The 23,907-nt window shown below is 42.7% G+C and overlaps 1 protein-coding gene across 1 annotated transcript in view; it reads left to right on the forward strand.

Moving 5' to 3' along the window:
- The first annotated feature begins 1,581 nt into the window (after nucleotides 1-1,581).
- Nucleotides 1,582-23,907, forward strand: part of SGCZ (sarcoglycan zeta) — a 120,125-nt gene continuing 97,799 nt past the window's right edge. The window contains exon 1 of the mRNA XM_060278819.2: nucleotides 1,582-1,678. Coding sequence (XP_060134802.2) covers nucleotides 1,583-1,678 — 96 coding nt within the window. The 5' untranslated portion in view covers nucleotide 1,582. The remainder of the gene's footprint in view (nucleotides 1,679-23,907) is intronic.

Here is a 23,907-nt window from a genome sequence, read left to right on the forward strand (position 1 = left end):
CCTCCACGTGTTTGACAAGGAATCCCAGGGAATTGCATAGGAATCTGGGGAACATGTTGTAGGGCAGGGATGTGAAACCAGTGACTCTCTAGATGTTGGTCTCCCCGTTCCCATGAGTGGATCTCTATCCTTGTTCAGTTTACGTGGCGGTGTGTTGCATCTCACTATCATCCATTGTGAACGGAGAGTGCATGCCCAATATCTTCCTGGAAAGAAGTTTAGGAACTTCTGTTGTGTCACATTTAACAATATTTTGTGCCAGTTACGGAGTAATATTTAACGGTAAGAGAACATTTGATGAACAGTTGGACATGTAATGATTGACACCTGCCAGCATTTCATACAGGCAGGAGGGGTGTCTAAAAGCAACACGCCTTATGTGTTGTAACCCTCTGCCTGGCAAAAACAAGACATTCACCATTAAAAAACACACACATATGTCCTCTGCCTAGCAATCTTGCCTTGTATAGATAGGCAAGTTGAGGGAGCCACACTGTATAAAATACCATTGTCCTTCCATAGGCTCTTATTTATCTAGCATGTTTATCTAGCATGCTCACCAGACCTCCCAGGAGTTCAAGACAGCATGGAATCACGCTGTTTTATCCCCAAAAGAATTCACTGTGCAACTTCACAGTTTATATGGTGGTTACACTGAATTTTCCCACAGTGAAAAGACAAATAGTGAAAAAGATTTCCATGCTGTTGTTTTGTTTAAAAAACAACAACCCCTCAGAATATGTACCAGGAATTCTCCAGTTTATGTCCATGAACATGGGTCTGTCTGCATTTACTATGCCTGGTGTGCTCCAAAGTAATTGTGGCAAATCCATTTTCTGAGTGAAGTGGCCAGGAACCTCATTATTGATTGGGAATCTGAGAGAATCCTTTGACATTTGTATAGAGCTGTTGGACGGTGGGACAGACTCCCACGAGAGATGGACTCCCCTTCCTTGGAGATTTTTAAGCAGAGGTTAGATGGTCACCTGTCAACGTATGAATTAGTCGAGATTCCTGTACAGTACTCCAGGGTGTTTTGACTATATGACCCTCAGGGTCTCTTCCAACTCTACAATTCTATGATTTTATGCAAAACGTTAAATTTGAAATCTCATATAGACTATGGAGTAGTATGCTATTCCTGTTGATCACAAGCTTTTCACATAATTGCAAGTTCGAATCTTCAGACCACAGATGGCTTCCCTCCTGGTAACTCCACATTTCCAGATAAACATGGGCCCAATCCATATTAGTCTTATAAAGGAGGAAAGCCTAGAGTTTTATGAACTAGGTAGCTCAGACTATAGAGAGGTACATGTCAAAGAAATGTGTGTTGAAGGTTTTGAAGTATGTTGCCAGTAGGCAATGTGCCTATCAAAAATTGTGACAAATGTGCATTCATGTCATGAATCATCTCATAATCAGACAGGCATACTCACTTCCCCCTGCACTTACGTTGCTTTTAGCATTAACCTTCTAAACCTGAGGTTTGATGGGAGTAAGTAATGCATTGTATATAGTGATTAGCTTCCCAACTCAACGGCATATACACACATTTGTATATTATTGCTTCTAGGATGGAATGGGGAATCTGAGAGTCACCAAAAAAGGAATTCGACTTGAAGGTATATCTGAATTTCTACTTCCATTGTATGTGAAAGAAATCCATTCTCGAAAGGTAGGTTGCTTTGCTTAAATAAATAACAAGTTTAAGGCTTTTTTTGCTTTCATTATTTTCACTGAAAGTATTGGATTTCTAAGATACCTTTAAATTGACATTTAGGTGAGGATTCCAAATGTGTTTCCTTCTGAGCCTTCAGTATAGAGGCACATAGGGAACTTAAAGGCTAATCTACCTCAATGATATATTTTCACTTGACTATACCTTGCAACATTTCTAAGATGAATATTGGTTGTGCTTGCTTATTCTGTGTGAAAGCGTAGTTCCTCAGGGTGACATAGACACTTATGACATAGGTAGCTGATGTGTGACATGGCCCAATGCATTTTGGAAACCTCAGCTTCAAATTGTGTTTTGCTTCTGCCACCACTGTAAAAAGAACTTGAGGATTTTACAAATTTCATACAAATTCTACTCTTGAATGCAGCCAGAGGTTCAGAGACACATCACCAGTCAATACAAGCTTGCTAGGGAACTACAATGTGAGTGAAGCTATTGCCTTCGTGCCCTGCTTCTGGCTGGCCTGTCCCATCAGGACTCCTCTTACATTCTAAGTTAAATGACTAGGTATTTACTCCAAAAAAAGAAAAAGAAAAAATCTAATACTATAGCAGTGAATTAGATATATTTTGGAAATGTATCATTCAACATTCAACTTTTAAGAATTATCTAGTAGACATCATGAGCAGATTGGTACATTTGGAGCATATGCTTGGCCTTTCCCCAAAGAATTTATTTCCAATTAAGTATTCATGCTTGCATCCTTAGGCCATAATTTAGCGTAGTTGTAAACATGCTTAAACCTATTGAAATCAACAGGCTTAAACATGCACTGGATTGTGTCCACTAGTGAACGGCTTTATAATAAAATAGAGGCTGGAAATGTTCTAATATTAGAAGTATCTCATCCGGGAAGTACATTAGCTAAAGCAGCCCATCACATTATTTAGTATGTAATTGTTTTACTGCTTAAAGTAGGCCATTACAGAAAAACAAGAGACATTATAAATTCTGCAGAGCAAGCCGGCTATTACAATTCTGTCATGTGGCAATGGAGTTCTTAAAGATATATTTTTAGAAGATCTTCTGTTTTGCTTTCTTCGGTTCATGAGTTCTTTCTAGCATGCCAATGCTAACCGGTAATCAAGAGGTAAAGAAAAAATGTTTTGAGTCAATGAAGTGTAGGGAAATTTAATATACATTGCTGCTTCAAAGTTGCCAGGAATGAAGAGCTATTTAAAAACTTGTCAGCCCCAAGAAAGGCTACAACAAGCACGGACTTAAACGCCCTCTGAAGTTGTGCACATTTAATAAGCTGGTGTCCTAGGCAGCAGCCAGGGAAGGCACACGTCTGAAATTTACTTTTTAATTGACAAAAGCACACAGAAATTCCCATGGTCCACCCCCACAGACACTTCTAGGCCCCAAGCAGCTGTTCCCAGGTCTGTGCCCTGCAGAGCACTTGCAGCAACAATGGGACCACACAAACCCAGCTTGTCTTCTCCTACATGGAAAATATCACTGCTCTTCTTTCTTCGAGCCCCTCCTGGTTCTAGAAGACACTGGGGCAGTGGGTGGTGAGGACTCAACTGGTCTGTCCTTCGCCTGAACAGCCCCTTCCTCTGACATATCCTGCACACCCAACCTCTGACGGCTCTGGCCATTCCTCTTCCGCCATTCCTCACAGCCTGTGCCAAATTCCATAAATCACTGCCCTGCTCTCCAAAGTCAATCCCCAGGCTTCCCGCCTCTGTCACGCACTCATCAGAGCCCTGCCAGACCCAGGCATCTGCCCCCATCTAACGATATGCTGGGTAGTCTGCTGTTTCCTCATTCGGGGCTATGTTTCTTAACGTGTGACTTGAACAGGGACAGTTTATTAGAATTGTGTCTCCAATGCAATAAGCAGTCCACTGGTGGCCCCATCAGTTTAGAATCAATCCTGATTCAGATTGCCCTGCCATGCCCCATTGGGTGGGGTGGAATATTGAGAACGTGTATACGTCAGATTTTTTGTAAGCCACTTGGGGAATTGGTCTCAAAGATGGGATAGAAATTCCAATGGAAAGAGATAAAATGGAAATTTCATGGCTGAGAGACTGGGATGAAGGAGGGCCTCCATCGTCTTGTCTCATTCCTTTCCACTCTATCTCTTCACAACACAAATCTTCACTACTACTACTAATCCCCCCCCCTTCTGAAAGCATTTCTCTAGCTCTCTTTCCTTCCCTCTCCTGTTCCCTGCTCATGTTTGGATGGATGGCTGAATCTATTTCAGGTCTGTGCCAATTTCATATAATCATGGATTTGTATTAATAAATCCATCCCACCTGGTTTACAGATCAATCAACAATTTTAAAAATATTATACAAAATTTATTAAGTGCATATTATTTTTAATAGATACCAAATTTAGATACCGTACATATTCTAGCATCAAATATGAATTTAGATTTTTTTTTGTGTGTGTTTCAGTTCATGCATACCTCTGTGTGTGTGTGTGTGTTTGTATGCATGAGCAAAAAAAAAAAGTATTGCTAAATTCGGAGAAGTGCAAAATCCTAAGACTAATTATTTTCAGATTTGTGCCATTTTGTCTAGGAAGTACAGTTCAGATAAATGAGCATCAGAATGTACAGAAATAGAATTCCTTAAGTGCCTCTACTCTCATGTTGTCTTACTTTCCTCTGCGCACGCTGGCACTGAGACTGTCCAAATATTTAAGAAGCTTCCCCCCCCTCCCCGCTCTCAATCTTTCTAGCTCTCTCTCTGTCCTTCCCCCCTCCTCACCAGTGTTCACTATTCGCTATAGCTTCACTATTCTCCATGGGTGTAGACAGGGGGGGCAGGAGGGGGCAGCTGCCCCCCCCCAGAAGCAAAAAATTATTGTATTTTACAGACCATAACCAATACTTTGCCCCTCCAAAAACTGAAGTGGAAAGGGCTTTGCTTTAGCAAGAGCAGCTCTCCACTTGCTGGGGGCGGGAACACAGCTGTAACAAAAACACATCAAATAAATAAAGCAAAGTGGCTACCAGTACTTAAGCAGTTAAGACAATGGAGCAGAATATCCCTTCAGGCAAGGTCCACCCTATTCACCCTATTGTAATTCAGTGGGAGTTGTTAATGGGCATTCAGGGATCGCATTAACAGTTCTATTGGCGATTTAATGAGGGTGCAGAGGATTCAATTTGACTAAGGTGGCCCTGCAAGGCTAAAAGGAAGTGAATAATAAGCTTTGATAGACACAGTGATGTTTATAAAAAGCATTGGTGTTCCAGTCTGCCCCTCCTCCTGCATCTGTATACTGTAAATCAGGGGTGGCCACCTCCCAAGAGACTCTGATCTACTCACAGAGTTAAAAACTGGGAGTGATCTACCCCCTTTTGGGGGGTTCAGGTCAAAGCTGTTGAGTTTTTTTAAGGAAGGGAAGCCCTGTTTTGGGGGGGTTAGGTCAAACTTGTTGAGCTTCTTTTAGGAGGGAGGGAGGCCCATTTTTGTTTAGGGCTTCAGGTCATAGTTCAGCTTTTTTTTAGGGAGGAGGAAAAATTTGGGTGAGCTTTTTTTAGGGGTGCCAGTGATCTAGCAGTGATCTACCATAGACATCCAGTGATCTACTGGTAGATCACAATCTACCTGTTGGACGTGCCTGCTGTAAATCAAGCAGAGAGAAAGCTGCTTACAAGGCTCCTGTACAGGTGTACCGGTATCTTCCTCTTGCTGCAGAGTTCTAGCATCACAGCGTCACCCAGAGGCACCCACAAATGTGAGTTATCCCTCTCTCTATTTCTTCCTTCCTTTCCTCCCTCTTCCATCCTCAATAAAATACTGGGGGGGGCAGATAAGCCCCACATAGAAAGCCCATCAACATGGGGGGGAGGACTCTTTAAAATACAGTATTTACCAGTAATTTCTTTGGGGGGGGGAGGCACCTAGGCCTCTAGGAGTTGGCTGCTATGCCTAGGACAATTCAAGAAAGCAGAATCATGCATATGCTATGGTAATATATCAATAGAATCATGGAATTGTAGTCGGAAGGGACCACAAGGGTCATCTAGTCCAACCCCCTGCAATGCAGGAATTTTTCCCCAATGTGGGGCTTGAACCCACAACATGGTTGAAATATTATGCTGATATGCAGCAACGCCTCGGAGCCATCGAGACTGCGGCCCTGTCTTGCCTCGCCCTCGCCTGCCCTGCCACCCCCTCTCCCCTGCCCGACCCTCCCATCCTCTTGCTGCAGAGTTCCAGCTTCACAGCATCACCCAGAGGCACCCACAAATATGAAGTATCCCTCTCTCTATTATTCCTTCCTTCCCTCCCTCTTCCATCCTTAATAAAATACTGGGGGGGGCAGATAAGCCCCACATAGAAAGCCCATCAAAATGGGGGGGTGACTCTTTCAAATACGGTATTTACCAGTAATTGGGGGGGGTGAGGCACCTAGGCCTCTAGGATTTGGCTGCTATGCCTAGGAGTAGGACAATTCAAGAAAGCAGAATGATGCATATGCTATGGTAATATATCAATGGAATCATAGAATTGTAGTCGGAAGGGACCACAAGGGTCATCTAGTCCAACCCCCTGCAATGCAGGATTTTTCCCCCAAGGTGGGGCTTGAACCCACAACATGGTTGAAATATTATGCTGATATGCAGCAACGCCTCGGAGCTGTCGTGACTGCGGTCGTGCCTTCCCTCGCCCTCACCCGCCCTGCCACCCCCTCTTGCCTGCCCGACCCTCCCGTCCTCTTGCTGCAGAGTTCCAGCATCACAGCGTCACCCAGAGGCACCCACAAATATGAGTTATCCCTCTCTCTATTTCTTCCTTCCTTCCCTCCCTCTTCCATTCTTAATAAAATATGGGGGGGGCAGATAAGCCCCACATAGAAAGCCCATCAACATGGGGGGGATGACTCTTTCACATACGGTATTTACTAGTAATTGGGGGGGGAGGCACCTAGGCCTCTAGGAGTTGGCTGCTATGCCTAGGAGTAGGACAATTCAAGAAAGCAGAATGATGCATATGCTATGGCAATATATCAATAGAATCATAGAATTGTAGTCGGAAGGGACCACAAGGGTCATCTAGTCCAACCCCCTGCAATGCAGGAATTTTTTCCTAAGGTGGGGCTTGAACCCACAACATGGTTGAAATATTATGCTGATATGCAGCAACGCCTCGGAGCCGTCGTGACTGCGGCCGTGCCTTGCCTTGCCCTCGCCCATCCTGTCACCCCCTCTTGCCTGCCCGACCCTCCCGTCCTCTCCAGCCAAGCAGGGTAGCCGCCGCCGTTTCCAGCCCCAGAAGCACAAGGTGGACGCTGCCGCCGCTGCCGCCACCACAATGTCACCAGGCCAGCTGGCCCTGTAGCCCCGCCCACGTTCCCACTTTGTGGCCCCGCCCCTGAATGATCATGGCTTGCCCCCCCCCCCTAGTTTTGATCCTGGCTACGCCCTTGCTATTCTCTATAGCAATTCACATTAGCCAAGGAGAAAGTAAGAGGGACAGAGTGGCAAATTTATTCTTCTTTGTGGTCTCTGTGCATTCTTACCTATGAGTTCTGTGCTAGCATAAAGCGCCCCTGGGAACATTCTAGAGATCTAGCTGACAACTGGTGCCCACAGGAGCCTATTTACTAAGGAATGTAAATATCTCCACGTTTAGTGGGGCATTGACCTGAAATCGTCTGTGACGTGATAATTTCTGGTCTATTTGGGAGAAGAGCATGAGCTGAATTTGTGACATTTCCTGAAATTTACTCAGTAGATTTTTGTAATCGGGGGGCATCATTGTGGGAAAGAACAGCAGGTATCACATGACAGCCATCTTTGTAGCCTTACTTTTGAGGGCAGACAGAAAAAGCTGCCCAGTATCATTCTTTAACACCTAAGGCAGGCATCCCCAAACTTTGGCCCTCCAGATGTTTTGGACTACAATTCCCATCATCCCTGACCACTGGTCCTGTTAGCTAGGGATCATGGGAATTGTAGGCCAAAACATCTGGAGGGTCGCAGTTTGTGGATGCCTGATCTAAGGTGTCCATTTGTACATCCCCTATTGCTCCTTGCCCCAGGACCTGTGTTAATTTCTAAACCTTCCTCAAAGTAGGCAATGTATGAGTGGCCAAGCAGTGACATCAACAACTTTCTGCTGCTGTGGTTGTTTCTGTTGCTTATTATGCTTTGGCACCTTTGCAAACAATTCTACCTACAGTGATTCCCATGCCCAGAAATACTGTTTCCTGTCTCAGTGGAGGTATTTTCAGAAGTGACAATGCCTGAACCTATACTGGACAGGCTGCAGTTCCTCCCCAAGTCCACAGTGTGGCATTGGACATCTTTGTGGTTGTGTGTCATTCACAGAAAGGCAGGTATGAGGATGCCGACACTTTCTCATCATAGCAGGTTCTCCCTGCTTCATTTTGGTTTGCACCATCAACAAAGCACCTTGCCAACTAAGTTCGCCAGATAGTGTCACTCCTCTAAGATGCTGAGACCAGGGTCACTGAGATCGTAAACATGACTTGGGTAGCAGACACTAATTAAATGGTTCATGCTATTCCTCAAGCTGATAATTGCACACTCAAGTTTGTGCTGGCTCAGGGATGGAGACCAGGAAAAGCCTACTCTTAAGCATCAGCTTCCTCATTTCCTCACAGAAATCTACCGTTAATAAATCTGTTACCATCCTAATAGGCTATTAGCAACTCCCCCCCCCTTCCTATGATGTTCATTCTGACTGAACCAATGTCAACCTTCAGCAACTTTTTCTGCCAGTCCAAATCCATCCCTTTTCATTTGCTTTTCAACTTTATTTTTCCTGGGGACATCAGTGCCCTCCACCAAGCGGGTTGGTGAACCAAATGTGGGGATGCACAGAGACAAAAGAAATATGTTCTCTATCTTTAACTTGTGCTCTTTAAGTGGTCATCCCAGCCTTCCTCCTTGCCCTGTTTCCAGTGTCCCTCTAGATTTTGTTTTGGGATGTGGCTATAAAAGGAACTCAGCCGAAGAGGGCTTGCCCCACCTTTTGAAGGGTAAGCAGCAACTGATCAGATACCTCACCTTGAGGGGAGGAGGCACAAATACCAGCTTCCTGGGCTGAGATCTAGAATGTTCCAGTTGGTCTGCACAGGCACAGAACCATACCTGGAACAACTCCTGTATTCTCCTTGGCATTTGAATAATAAAATTGTTGTTATTGTGGCTATTTTAGCTGGAATCGTTGGTGATTAACCTTGTGTCATGAGTAGAAATGATATCATTATACATTAGCTATTATTAGCCTATGATCTCCTTTAGTGTTTTATAATTGATTCTAAATGTATTTATGTGACACTGCATCTATTTGAGGTTTTACTTTATTTCAAGGCACTGATGGAAAGCAATGGGGGGGGGGGAATGACTGAATGGAAATCTATTTCCATTCTAAATTCTAAAGTGTCTGATGGAACATCAGTGTATGGCCACAACTTCACCATACAGTCACAGCTCTCTTCTTACTTTAACATTCATGGTGTCCCCAAAGAATTCTGGGAACTGTAATTTGTTAAGAGTGATAAGATTTGTTAGACCACTTTCCTCACAGTATGACTGACTATTCTCAGAGTGGCTTAACAGTGAATCCCTCTTCCCAGGGAACTCTGAAAATTTGTGAGGGCAATAGGAGTCTCCCAACAACTCTCAGCACCCGTAACGATTCACAGTTTCCAGAATGCTTTGGGGAAAGCCATATCTGTTAAAGTTCTGTAAGAATGCTTTAAATGTATTGTGCATAAGGGACCTATCAATCAATCAAATCTTTATTATGGCCATAGACCAGCATAAGTAGGGTGGGGTACAAAAAATTAAAATCTGTTAAACATTTTGGAAAGCTACAATTATTAAAACAGAAGGTATATATAAATCTAAATAAACATTAAATGGATGTGGAAGGGCATAAAAGGCTATGACTATCAATTTACAAAGCACTCTGATAAGGGTGTTCATTAAAATTAGTTTGTGGCTCAGGTCATCAGCCGATGAATTTTGACCACTGTTATGCAGAACTGTGTTTTATATCATCGACTTTCTATTTTGTTCTGTGTATATCGTAATGTTCTTGCGTTGCTATGGCCAACGGCTGACGCAAATAAAGTTTCATTCATTCATTCAACCTGGCAACTTTGTATGTTGTAGCAGGGTTGGTAGATATGGGACCTAATATATGTGTAGGAGACAGACAGAGAGGGGAAAGATGCTTAAAATAAATTTGTTAAACTTTTTGATCATAGTCATTAAGACTCCAATTGCATATTTGGGGCTGGAGTTGTTATATGCCCTCATACACACCAGTACATGCTGCTGTGTGCTGGCATGATTGGATTAGGACCTTGTTGTTGCTGTTTAGTCGTTTAGTCATGTCCGACTCTTCGTGACCCCATGGACCAGAGCATGCCAGGCACTCCTGTCTTCCACTGCCTCCCGCAGCTTGGTCAGACTCATGTTTGTAGCTTCGAGAACACTGTCCAACCATCTCGTCCTCTGTTGTCCCCTTCTCCTTGAGCCCTCAGTCTTTCCCTTAGCAAATAGATAATGATGCAAAATGATTTCTTACACTTCTAAAAATATTTTCAATTACAATATTTTGCACAATATTTATGTACAATATGTATTTACAGTATTTATGTATGAAAGAAACATAAGATAACATCAATTAACAGTCAGGTTGATGTTTCCTATTAATTCTGACCATGAAAAAAAGAAACTATTAGGACATAGATTTTTAAAATGGGGGGGGGGGGACTAACTAATCATAATTTTTAAGTAAATCGTCAGTAATGAGGTTGCTTCAGTGTGTAGAGAAAATGCAAATACCTAACCTCTGATGTAGTACTTGGCACAATCAAAAGTTTATGGTTGCATAAATGACCTCTATATAATTTATTTCATATTATAGTTACATAAATGAACCTCTGTGTAATTAGATTTCTTTTTTTATAAAAAGAAAAAAATACATTTTAATGTGAAATGCAACCCCATGAGTGTAAATCAAAGTGGAAATTAAATTACGGCTAAGAAAAGTGTACCACTATCATAAGTCATGAAACCTTTTAAATAATTTGACTACAAATTCACATATTATTTGAGGGCACAGAGCTGAAGTACTGAAAGGAGTTGTGTCATGTAGGTCAAAAGGTGTGCAGAGGGGCAAAGAGGCTGAATTTTAAAACCACACAACTACAGTGGTGCCTCGCAAGACAAATTTAATTCATTCCGCGAGTCAATTCATTTTGTGAAAAATTCGTCTTGCGAATCGCGGTTTCCCATGGGAATGCATTGAAATTTCTTTTTTTGCCCATAGGAACACATTTATTAAATTTCAATGCATTCCTATGGGAAACCGCGATTCGCAAGACGAATTTTTCACAGAATGAATTCGTCTTGCGAGTCACCATCAGATCGCAAGACGCATTCGTCTTATGAAAAATTCGTCTTGCAGGGTATTCGTCTTGCGAGGTACCACTGTATCAGGAAATTTCCCCAGGCTAGCATGTGTATACTTTAATTTACAATTTGGAAGCTGAAAATGCATGTTCCATGTAATCTCCTACTAAGCAGCATAACTACAGTATGTGAGCCAGAGCCTCTGGGTGTTTAATCATGGTCTGATGCTGAAGCAAGCTCCTACATGCACCCAGGGCTCAGAGATTGGAATGAGTGTCTCTCCAGCTTCTACTGCATTTGGTCAACAGTAAAAAATAAATAAATTCTGGGCTTACTATGACTGGCATAAATACTAGGAGATCTTCTTTGCTTGCCTGCTCAACTCAATCTTCTGCCAGTGCCGAAGTTTGGTATGAGGCTTCAGGTTCTATTTATTTAACAGGATTTATTAAATTTCTCTATTGCCCTCCACCTGAGGATCACAGAGTGGTTTACAGTTAGGAGTTCAAGATGGCATACTTGGTTCTCCCCCTCCTTATTTAATCCCCACAGACATCCCTGTGAGTTAGCTTAGGCTGAGAGGTTGTGATTGGCCCAAGGTCAACAGGCAAGTTTTATGTCTGGGGATGGGGATTTGAACCCTTGGGAGCAGGCCTGTCTGAGACTTTTCAGGTCAATGGACAACCCTAACCTTTAAAGGGGACGCTGGTGGTGCTGTGGTCTAAACCACAGAGCCTAGGGCTTGCTGATCAGAAGGTCGGCGGTTCGAATCCCCATGACGGGGTGAGCGCCCGTTGCTCGGTCCCAGCTGCTGCCAACCTAGCAGTTCGAAAGCATGACAAGTGCAAGTAGATAAATAGGTACCGCTCCGGCGGGAAAGTAAACGGCGTTTCCATGCGCTGCTCTGCTTTGCCAGAAGCAGCTTAGTCATGCTGGCCACATGACCTGGAAGCTGTCTGCAGACAAACGCCGGCTCCCTCGGCCTATAGAGCGAGATGAGCGCTGCAACCCCAGAGTCGTCTGCGACTGGACTAATGGTCAGGGGTACCTTTACCTTTACATTTAACCTTTAAAGGTTGCAAGGGGAAAGGATATTAAACAGAAAAAGCACACAGAGTTGTTCCATAATGTCCTGCTTCTTCCCTGCTAAAGGCTCTTTTGTGCCTTCAACAGCTGCCCATTAGAGATCCATCTGCTGTGCACCTCAGATATATTTCTCCATCTCCTTCATGCCTCTCAAACTATTTATACTCATTGCCTTTTTCTTTTTCCTTTTGCTGTCTCCATTCACATCTTAACTTCTAGCCTCTTGGTCTACCTGAACTGTAAACTCTTAAAGTGGCCTGGTGGGCGAGAATCTAGCCTAGCCACATAATGCTTCTATTTTGGCAAAGATTGGCCGAAAATGTTGCCTAGCAACAGCAGAAAAACAAGTCCATTGACCAACCTTGGCTAGAAAACTGCATTTTTAATTAAAATAAAATAAATACTACAAACATGTAATGCATCTCAAGGGCAGAAGCACCTACCAGATATTCTCCTTGACCTAGATCAGCATTGTGTTCTCCAGAACACACAAAACAAAGAATGAAATTTTTCTGGAAAAACCACCCCAGGAAAGTTAATGTAAGACACATGTACAATGCCTGTTGGATATTTAACTAATTTAAAATGAAGCATTTTTTTAAACCCCTTCTACCCCATATTCATCATGGACCACACTCAAATCTTTCTCTGCCAGCTATCAAATGAATCTGTTCAGCCATTTCCAAAGTATAAGCTGTAGAACCATTACATTGACAGAATGTGATTTACTTGACTCACTTTTAACAATAGCGTCACAACTATCGCATATAAGAAAAAAGTAAGACTGTTGTCACACAACAGTTTGCTTTGCTGTCGACAGTTCTCAGGGGTTTTCAGATAATGAAGATGTTAGGAATTGAATCTAGGCCCTTCTGCATGCAAAGCATGTGATCCAACACCAAGCTACATTCCTTTCTCCCCATCCCCATGAGCCCTGGAAGTAAAAACAAGTTCTGCCCTGAATTCAGCCAAATCCAGACTTAAATAAAGGTGACTATGGTGCAACAGGAAAGAGAAGTGATTTGTGTTTATCTCCAACGCTTCATTGTAAATAGGTGCCAATATAGGTAAAAATGGCATACAGTGGTACCTTGGTTTACAAACTTAATCTGTTCCGGAAGTCTGTTCTTAACCCAAAGCGTTCTTGAACCAAAGCATGTTTTACCATAGCAGCGGGGGACTCAATTTACAAATGGAACACACTCAACAGGAAGCGAAACATGTTCTTATTCCAAGGCAAAGTTCACAAAACACCTGCTTCTGGGTTTGCAGCATTCTTAATCCAAGTTGTTCATGAACTAAGCTGTTCTTAAACCAAGGTACCACTGTATATATATTTGTCTTTGGTCAGCTAAAATCTGTTAAGGGAACAAATATATATGCTGTTTTGCAACTGTGGTCATACATTTTCTATGTCATCTTTTGCACTCCTTTGAAGTCACAGCAAGCTAAAAAGAAAGAAAGACTATGCTCACATCTAACTGTATTTTTGCCTTCTTAGATTTTGTATTCCCAGAAAAGTGTTTTTCAGGTTGCATTTTCATGAGTTTAAAGCTAGAGTAATTTTTTTTTGTCAAACCATATATGAATTAGTATGCAAGCTATTTGAGGGGCAGGAGAATTGGAAGTAGCTTAGCAACTTCTGTGAACTAAGTTCTGCACTGCTGGCTTTCAACCCTACTGAAGGCAATGGTAGTTACCTTTTAAATGGTCGCTGACATACTGTATCTTAAAAGAGGATATAGGTCCACTCACTTTTTTTCTTGAGTGGGAGCTATCACTCAGTGAAAGAAAAAGACGGAGCACTTTGTTTGTTTATAAGCAACTGCCCTTCTGCACAATAATGGATACTACTAAGCTCCCCTTTGATAGAAAGGTGTTGGCCAAGAGATAATGATTTATGAGTTCCTCAATAGGTTTTCATGGGGTGCACAGGTCTTGGTAAACTGCAGAAATGAATTTCTCTGAAGGCCATGGATCACATAATTTTTTCTCTATAATCTGAAAACAAATATATGGATTATAAAGTACAAAAGTGTCAGTCGATAATAATGTAGTTCCTCCTCCTCCTCTTGTGTTTAGTCTACAATGGTTTCATAACCGTTTATTTTTATTTTATTTTTAAAAAAGACATTTGGGGCCTACTGTCATTCTTGCTGCTATTATTTTTACATATTTCCTCTCCCCTCCAGCTTCTTTAACTAATTCCATACGCCTGGGACTTTGTGAAATACCTTCCAGTATACCCAAAGCTTTCCTAGCGCAGCACATGATCTAGTGGAAAGAAAATTTATTGTGAGCCTTTTCTACAGGAGCTTCCTATTAATAGAAGCCTGTGAACTTGGAGGTGCTTCAATCTGTGTTAAGCTTGTGTTTTTCTCCTTACATGTCGTGAATTAGAATGATGTTATTCTGAAAGTCCTATTTATATTACCAAAGGGGTCGCAGTGCTGTATATTGCATGTCCCTATCTGCTAAGGCAGTGGGATAAAAACACTAGCCCAAGAAGCCAAAGCAAAACTCCATTGAATTAACGTAGCACAAATGACTGTGACTTTCATTTTCCAGCATTGTTTCTAAAAATGCACCTGAGAAATCCTGTTTTGAAATCGCCTAGTTAAAACACACACAGGAGGTCATGAAGCAATCTGGGAAAAGGTGTTTCACATAGTAGTTTCTTGGCACCCCTCTGGGCACTACATAAGCTGTTTTGTTTTTTGGCACAGAGGGTGGGGGCTTAGGCAATAATCCTCCATGTGTAAATGTCAGCATTCAGCATTTTCTACACCTGGAATAATTATTGTGGCATATATACTATTTGACACAATATGGCACAGACACTGTTTTGCTATAAGCACCTGAATTCTCCCTATCTGACACCCTGCAAAGCTCAGTGGCCTGTTTAAAGTCAGTCTGCTCAAGTAAAACTAGCCAATCTTAAGGAGAAAAGAAAGTTGCTGTGAAATTCTGGCATGGCATCCTGTTGTGTCTCCTATATGAATTAGCATATGCACAACTCTTGCTAATTTTAGCAGTGACTGAGTTTGACTAGCAAAAGTAATGTATCAGAAAATTATTATCTGGCACATCCAAATACAGTACAAAAATCCCAAAGCAGTGCTAAAAATAAGGCTGTGTGGTCTTTATTGCTTATCTTTTTTTGCATTCATCTGTTTACTTTGTTCCTTTGATTATACAATAGTGCAATGATTGATGAAACCGATTCCCCACCCCCACCCCAAGATTTATTGCTTGTGTAGGGAAAATATATTGCTTAAGTGACATATAACTGAAAAATGGAATCTTTCCAATCTGGCTTATCAACAGCAATTTGTATTGTAATAGTATAATGAGAGGAGTTGCTTTGTTCACTGATTGTAAAGAAGATGTTTGGAAAGTGTCCAGAATATGCTTCTAATGCTCAGGAAATCCATCTTAATTAGCTTTATCTCATCATTCAGGGTGCTTCCAATATACTGACAAAGTATTTGCTTTGTGTACACTGTATTTCCAAGGGCAGGCAGATATTATACATGCCACCCCAATCTCTCAGCAGTTTGAGAGTCAAGGGGTTCCAGGCGCTTTCAAGCAGAAATCTGGCATGTCTCTTTCTCTCTGCTTGCTGCTTTGCTTCTAGCTCACATCCACTGCAAACTCAACACTAGACTCTGGCTTTGTCCTTCTAATTATCTGAGAGCTGAAGGAAGGGTCCCACCCATTTGCCACCTCACACAGAACCTCCCTTTGCTTTGCTTCCCTTAATGGCCCATCACCCAGGCGATCACCTCATCAGGAAGCTAGCCCGGCTTATATTTCAACATCTGTTGTATCCAGGGGTTAGAGAGGTCTGGCATCCAGTCTAACACACACCAAACTCATAACTACACACACACACACACACACACACACACACACACACACACACCGATCCTAGTGTTTTTGTTGATACCTAGGGTTACATCAGTAGGGTTGTTTGTTTGATTTTATGTTCCCATTTTTAATACATGTTTTGTTGTTGCCAAGGGGACAGTGCTTCTTTTAAGATTCAGAACACAATGAACACACAAATGGGATGAAGGCTAAAGATTTTATTAAATAGCATTGACATTATCTTACTCCCTTACGATCTATAGTTGATGAGAGTCTTGCCAACAGCAGCTGAAGATGGAGATGGAGCTGTGGTCTGCGCACACCACTTTCTGCAGTCCAGCCTGTGCAGAGGTTCTCATGAACAGATGTGTTATTGGTTCTTATTCCCATCAAAGTGACTATTGCAGCTACATAAGCCACAGCTGGTGTTCGCTTGACATATCAGTTTCCCATCAGAATGAAAGACTAGCTAGTACTTGGCAGGTAGTCAGCACTTCCAAGGAGCCCTCCTTACTCCAAATGCCATTCTCATGCAGTGACATCTAAACAAAACTAGATGTGAGAACCAACTAGGGAATAAACAGAATTAGCCTCTTAAATACCAAGGCCCAAAGTATTTCTATCATTATGAGAGGAGCAATTGCTGAGCCCAACACCTCTCTCCTTAAAATAACAATAGTCTTCCGTAATATGGGGCGTGGGTGGCACTGTGCGTTAAACCACTGAGCCTAGGGCTTGCCGATCAGAAGGTCAGCAGTTTGAATCACCGCAACAGGGTAAGTGCCCATTGTTCGGTCCCTGCTGCTGCTGCCCACCTAGCTGTTCAAAAGCATGTCAAAGTGCAAGTAGATAAATAGGTGCTACTACAGCGGGAAGGTAAACGGCATTTCCATGTGCTGCTCTGGTTCGCCAGAAGTGGCTTTGTCATGCTGGCCACATAACCCGGAAGCTGTACACCGGCTCCCTCGGCCAGTAAAGCGAGATGAGCACCGCAACCCCAGAGTCGTCCATGACTGGACCTAATGGTCAGGGGTCCCTTTACCTTTACCTTTAATATGGCAATACAATATTCTAGAAGACAGATTCTGCTCTTGAGCAAGTGGCAGCAAGAGAAGGACATTTTCATTGGCAGTGCCAACTGTGGAATTTGTTACTTGGGAGTATTTATCTGGCATCCTTGTCCTCGAAGGCAATTTTAAATTCTCTTAAGTCTTTTAAATGAAATGGATGTTTTAGATCTGGGGAAATGGGGAGGCTCTGCTGCCGCAACAGACTTCCTTGCATACAAAGGAACTTCCTCTTCCCCTCCTGTTTCCCCCCAGCAGCACCCTTCTCACCCTCAAAATCAGCTCTGGAGGACTTGAGGGTTTTTTCTTTTTTTCTGGTGTGGGGAGGGGGAAGGAAGAGAGGAAATGGAAGCTCTGTTATAAATTTGTATTGTGAATTTCCGCGCTGGTGAAGGGTGATGTACGAATGCTGCCAAAAAAATAAATGTAATATTGTAGGGTATACTTCAAATGGTTGGAGTCCTCAGCTCAAGAGGCAAACTAGCAGTGCACTTCCTGCTAAATTCTCATTCTTATCAGGAGCACTCATATGCTCAGACAGTACCTGAGATCATTGGTGTTGAACAATTTAGCAGACTCTCTGCGTTCTCATCCTGTACTTACATCTTTTATGCACAGAAAGTGAGGCATAATAATATCTTGTGCACTTCTTCAGACAAGCGGGCAATCTTGTGAAATAGTTGGATAATTCATGGGTAGTGTAAAATCAATAATAGAGTGGCTTTTGGATAGGTCTTTTGTGGATAACATGAGTGGAGAAAATGAGGCCTCTTATTCTTCTAGTATATCTCAAACAGGCCAACACCACCTTCCATCCATGTTAGTCTATAACAAAGTAACTTTTATTTAGCTTTCCTGCACTTCTTTTTTTTTAAATGGTGTGGAGTGAACTTATTGATTCCTCTGGTGGCCTCAGAAAATGCATTCCCTTCACCTATAAAGTTCAAAGGCCATTATCTCCATTTGAGTGTTCAGAGGGCTTCTTGTGCTGGAAAAATCTAGACCTAAAACAAATACTCACCACAAAAGTTAGAAAAAATCAATACATGAGCCAATGATGCCTAGCCAATTCATTTATTTCGTGTCCTGGTAAATATTTAAAATGGATTCCCAAAAGGTGTGGGGGGGGGTGTCATTTTGAATATCAGTTTAGAATGTTTGCCTTATTACTTTGATATTTGAGTTGCCTCAGCAATATTAGATCTTCCCAACATCTTAAGGCCTGAAAAGAACACTCTGTCCTGCTGAAGGAAGAAGAAGAAAAAGGAGATTGACTAGGCATGCATCTCTATAAAATAATGCATTGAGAGAGAAAGAGAGAGACGTTTTTCTCCTCTCATAGCACTAGAACTCACATGGAGATCCAATGAAGCTGAATGTTGAAAGACTCAGGACAGATAAACAAAATAATTGCTTCACACAGTGCATATATTACAGAACTCATTCCCACAAAAAGTAGCAATAGCTACTAATTATTTTCCCCCCTCTAGATTGTATGATTTTATTTTGTTTTAGGAGGTATCACTGAGTACTTCCATACACACACATCTTTTCTAAATTACTGTTCCTCAACATAATTCCTAATAAGCGAATTGAATCATATCACCTAATGATGCCTCGGTATGCTTTTCTGGTTCTGTATTTAAATTGGACCTTTGTCCATAAAATCCATATCAGTCAACCAATTTCTTTTCCTGGTTAGCCTTCAGGATTTTATTAATGCTGTAAAAAAAAACAAAGTCATCTATCCCGTACTATTCTATCTCTCAACTTGATAGGGCACCACTGTAATGAGTTGGTTCATTGTCAATGAACACTATATAATGTTGTCTTAATCACAGGCTCTGCCAGTGGGGACCACTCATTCATACTTTTACTGGAGCCTGTATCATATCTGCCATGAAATTAAGTTGGCTGAGCTCCACAGATCTTGATGATTCATGACGTTGCCCTTGATTTTCTGTACTTCACTGCAGCTTTTCTGAGGTCATCCATTTGCAAAACTATACCTTTTGAGCACGTCGTTTTTTATGTGTGTCACGGTGTCACTCATTTTATGAGTTCAGAGTCATCGGTCCTTTGCACAGATGTCTGACTATTTTACTGGAAATGGTGGGATATTATTACCCAAGAAGTTCATTCGAACTGAAAAACCTCCAGGGTAATAATCAGAGATCTACTATCATTTTCTATAGTGGAATGGAAGAACAGAATAACTAAAGTAGAAGAAAGGGGTTGTCAAAACCCCTTTTCCAAGTTGTGAAGTGACATAAAACCATTTATTAATGTTTTGTTTAAGCCAGGCATCCCCAAACTTTGGCCCTCCAGATGTTTTGGACTACAATTCCCATCTTCCCTGACCACTGGTCCTGTTAGCTAGGGATCATGGGAGTTGTAGGCCAAAACATCTGGAGAGCCGCAGTTTGGGGATGCCTGGTTTAAGCCATTATGTTAAGGGTTCTATATTTCATAAAAATGTAAAACGTAATAGACAGTCCATTCTATTGCAACAACTTTAATTGGTTGAAGTGTGTGATTTCTTGTGTTGTGTGTGTGGTACCCGCTACAGTTTCTCCTGTTTGCAAATGTGTCCATGGTCCAAAAATATTAGCAACCCCTAACCTAACAGGACAGGTTCAGAACGCAGCAAAGGTTTGACATGTTACGTTGGGAATATGTAGGGCATAGTTTCTTTTGACATGAGGCTGCAACTAATCCAGACTTACTAGATGTACTCCCGACTTAACTAATACCAAAATCCTGAAGAAAACAGCATTACTGTGTCCCGTGTATTTTACAAAAGGATATTTCGCCAGCCCTTTAAATATATGCATAAGGAAGGAAAGGGAAGAAAGGGTGACATGGGAATTAAAGATTGATAAACTTCCAATTGCGAAATACTTTTTAAAAACAGCAACCATTTTGGGGATCATTTGCACAATATGTTTGTTTTCTATTATTATTATTTATTTATTTATTTATTTATCCACCTTTTTCCCTGACGGGGACTCAAGGTGGCTTACAGATAAAATGAGAACAGCTAAAAAATAGAAAACGTGTTCTTATAAGGTAGGGTTACCAGACGTACCCGGTTCCCGGGGACAGTCCCCAGACTAATTCCATCCCTAGGAAATGTGGCAGCAGCAGCCTCAACAGCCTGGAGCCAGCCTGTTAGCGCAGTTGGCTCTGGCTGGCTTGAGTTGCTCGCTGCCGTGGTGGCGCCTGCCATTTTTCCTGCACAACGGCAGCAAGCCAGCCAGAGCCAACTCCACTACCAGGCTGGCCCCTCCTGGGCAATGCCCGCCCGCCTGTGACTCCCAAGCCTCCCCTGATCTGTCAAAATGAAGGGGGAAGGAGATCGAGTGTTCAGAGTGTTGGTGCTGACCTTTAAAGCCCTAAATGACCTCGGTCCAGTATACCTGAAGGAGTGTCTCCACCCCCATCGTTCTGCCCGGATACTGAGGTCCAGTGCCGAGGGCTTTCTGGTGGTTCCCTCGTTGCGAGAAGCCAAGTTACAGGGAACTAGGCAGAGGGCCTTCTCGGAAGTGGCACTCACCCTGTGGAAGGCCCTCTCATCAGATGTCAAAGAGAAAAACAGCTACCAGATTTTTAGAAGACATCTGAAGACAGGCCTGTTTAGGGAGGCTTTTAATGTTTAATTATTTTATTTTATTTTTCTGTTGGAAGCCGCCCAGAGTGGCTGGGGAAACCCAGCCAGATGGGCGGGGTATAAATTATTATTATTATTATTATTATTATTATTATTATTATTATTATTATTATTATCAAGGAAGGCTTGAGAGTCATGGGCGTGTTGTTTCCCAGTTTTTTTTTAAAAAACACCTCTGTGCATTTATGTTTCACAGGGTGCAAAAGAAGGGCTTTGCACCTTTATACAATATACATGTGTGCTTGGGCCCAGGGTCTTTTGCCTCACCATCCCCACTACTGACTCCCTGTTGCGACTCATCGCAGAAATCCCTGCTATTGACCCTACATTACTTTTGCCCATTCAAAAAACGATATAACACTAGACCAAAGCATTACATAAAGTTTCAGGAACATTTAACATCTTGGTGTTTGAATTAGGGGATGTGTTCATGTCCACTGTTCCATTTCATTGCTGTCCTGTGGCTTGGATCTACTGCTCGTTCCATTCTCCCTACATTCTGCTTGAACATTCTATATTTCGTTTCAGAAGTGATGCACCCTTCATTTATAGCAGTTTTCAGTTCACATCTTTCTTCCCTGCTGGTCACGAATTGACACTAGTGCATGTATGCATCTGAAGACAGTTCAGTTCGGAAATAAAAAATGGAAGAATGGTGGGTTGATAGTGCATTGGTGCTGCTCCACATTTGGAATCCCCAAAAGCCTGCGATAAATTTATATTGGGAGAATTTCATAAGCATCCCTACTTTTAAATTGCAAAGGCAGGGGGAAGAGTGCCATCTCTACTTTTGATTTATAGCTGGAACAAATAATTTTTCTAGATGTGGAACAAACATTAAATCAATACCACTGAGATTGGTTGTATCTATTTTCTTGAAGCCGCTCCTGGTGCCAAATGAGTTAAATCTCTCCTTAAACATCAAGGATATGCCATTTAGTTGTACAGATTTCTGCAGAGTCCAATTAAGTTCCAAACTTTAAAGGGGGGGAAGAAAGGAGTTCCCAGTACTTGTGTCATCACCTTAAAAAACAAAACACAAAGAGGCATGGACATTCTGGACTGGGACAAGGGGGAAATGACACTCACTTAATCAACATTTTTCAATTGAGCTGGCATCCTTGGAAGCTATGGATTTACTGAGCAGTTAAGCATTTTCCAAAAGAAATAAATCTGCTTTGAAAACTATACTTTTGAAAAGTAATGAAAAGTAAAGAGTGATTTGAGACCATGTCCTATTTGTTTCCAGCCATTCCATCCAATTTCTCTGACTCCCTGGTTTTATAGACATAGGCTACACCAGGCATCCCCAAACTTCGGCCCTCCAGATGTTTTGGACTACAATTCCCATCTTCCCCGACCACTGGTCCTGTAAACATCTGGAGGGCCGCAGTTTGGGGCTGCCTGGGCTACACCAATAGTCAGCAACAGAGTATGTTTAGTCCTCATTGGGCTGCTTTTGAGTGGGTTTCACACTTAGCATTTCCTTCCTTCCTTCCTTCCTTCCTTCCTTCCTTCCTTCCTTCCTTCCTTCCTTCCCTCCCTCCCTCCCTCTTTTCTTTTTTTCGTTCTTTCTTTCTTGGGGTTCCCTCAGAGCCCACGCTCCCCTTAGGCTGGGTGAGGAAGCCACCTCAGGCAACATCCCCCCAAGGAGCACCACCCCAGTTCCACCACCCAGCTTTCCTCCTGGTCTCCCCAGCCCTTAGGGGCAGAGAGGGACTGGTGGCAAAGCTCTGCAGAATGCTTCCCCTCCTGCCTATTCAGCGAGAAGGGAAACATTCCAAAATGCCTCTGGCCACCCCTGGATTCCCTCAAGCCGCCTCATTTTTCCTGCAATGCTATTTTAGCTACATAAGGCTTGCCACATAGATAACTGAGTTGGGTGTTATGGTCTCTCCTTTAATTTACATTTGGTGCTATTGCCCCGCTTCCTAAATTATGGACACGAATATGCCATTAATATGAATTATCTGTTGTTACAAGGCCTGTCCAGTGGCACGCAGTTCACACTGTGAACTTCATGACCCAGGATTTAGCCCATATCTCCTGGGTCCTAGTCCTGTTATCGTTTAGTCGTGTCCGACTTTTTGTGACCCCATGGACCAGAGCACGCCAGGCACTCCTGTCTCCCACTGCCTCCCGCAGTTTGGTCAGACTCATGTTGGTAGCTTTGAGAATACTGTCCAACCATCTCGTCCTCTGTCGTCCCCTTCTCCTTGTGCCCTCCATCTTTCCCAACATCAGGGTCTTTTCCAGGGAGTCTTCTCTTCTCATGAGGTAGCCAAAGTATTGGACCCTCAGCTTCAGGATCTGTCCTTCCAGTGAGCACTCAGGCTGATTTCCTTCAGAATGGATAGGTTTGATCTTCTTGAAGTCCATGGGACTCTCAAGAGTCTCCTCCAGCACCATAGTCCTACCTCCACCTTATTCCACATTTGGGAAAGAAGACAACAGTTAATAAGCTGAGGGAAGGGGATAATATTTTCCAGTAGGCCTGCAAATTAATGTGGTCGCAATCCTGTACATATTAGGGCGCAAACCCTAATGTATAGTATATTTGGCATGAACCCACAGCTGAAATTTTGGCAAGGTATTAAGTGTCCATGGTCTTTTGTAGGGGGAGAAGGGTAAGGAGAAAACACCTGTCAGAGGGTCGTCATGGCTACTCTAGAGTAACTCCGCTTGAGTCCAGTTTGTCTTTAAAGACTTTTATTGTACAAAGCATTTACAATGCAGAAACAGCTTAAAACGTGATCTCTCATTTCGAATCAGAATCCAGCAATGGTGTACGTCTGTTCTTATGCCAGCAAAGTAGTTGGGGCACCCCATAACGCCTCCCCCTTGACCTGCGTCGTGGTGCTCTCCTTAACTCTTACACCGGAAGGAGAGATGCCCTCTCAGTTTCCCCCCTGCCAGGGTGGTGGCAGGGCTCTCCAGCATCCCCGAGCCCTTGCATCTCTCCGCCGGCATCTCTCCGCCCCGAGCTTTCCCATTGTTCCACACGCTGGTTTCTCTTTCCCTCCGAGTCTCTCCCCTCCCCCCTGGCTGCTTCAGACCCACTGCTGCTCCTTGTGCTTGGCGAGGTGGACGTTAGGATGATGGGGCT

Source organism: Zootoca vivipara, chromosome Z1 (genome assembly GCF_965207765.1).
Source record: "Zootoca vivipara chromosome Z1, rZooViv2.hap1.1, whole genome shotgun sequence".
NCBI lineage: Eukaryota > Metazoa > Chordata > Lepidosauria > Squamata > Lacertidae > Zootoca > Zootoca vivipara.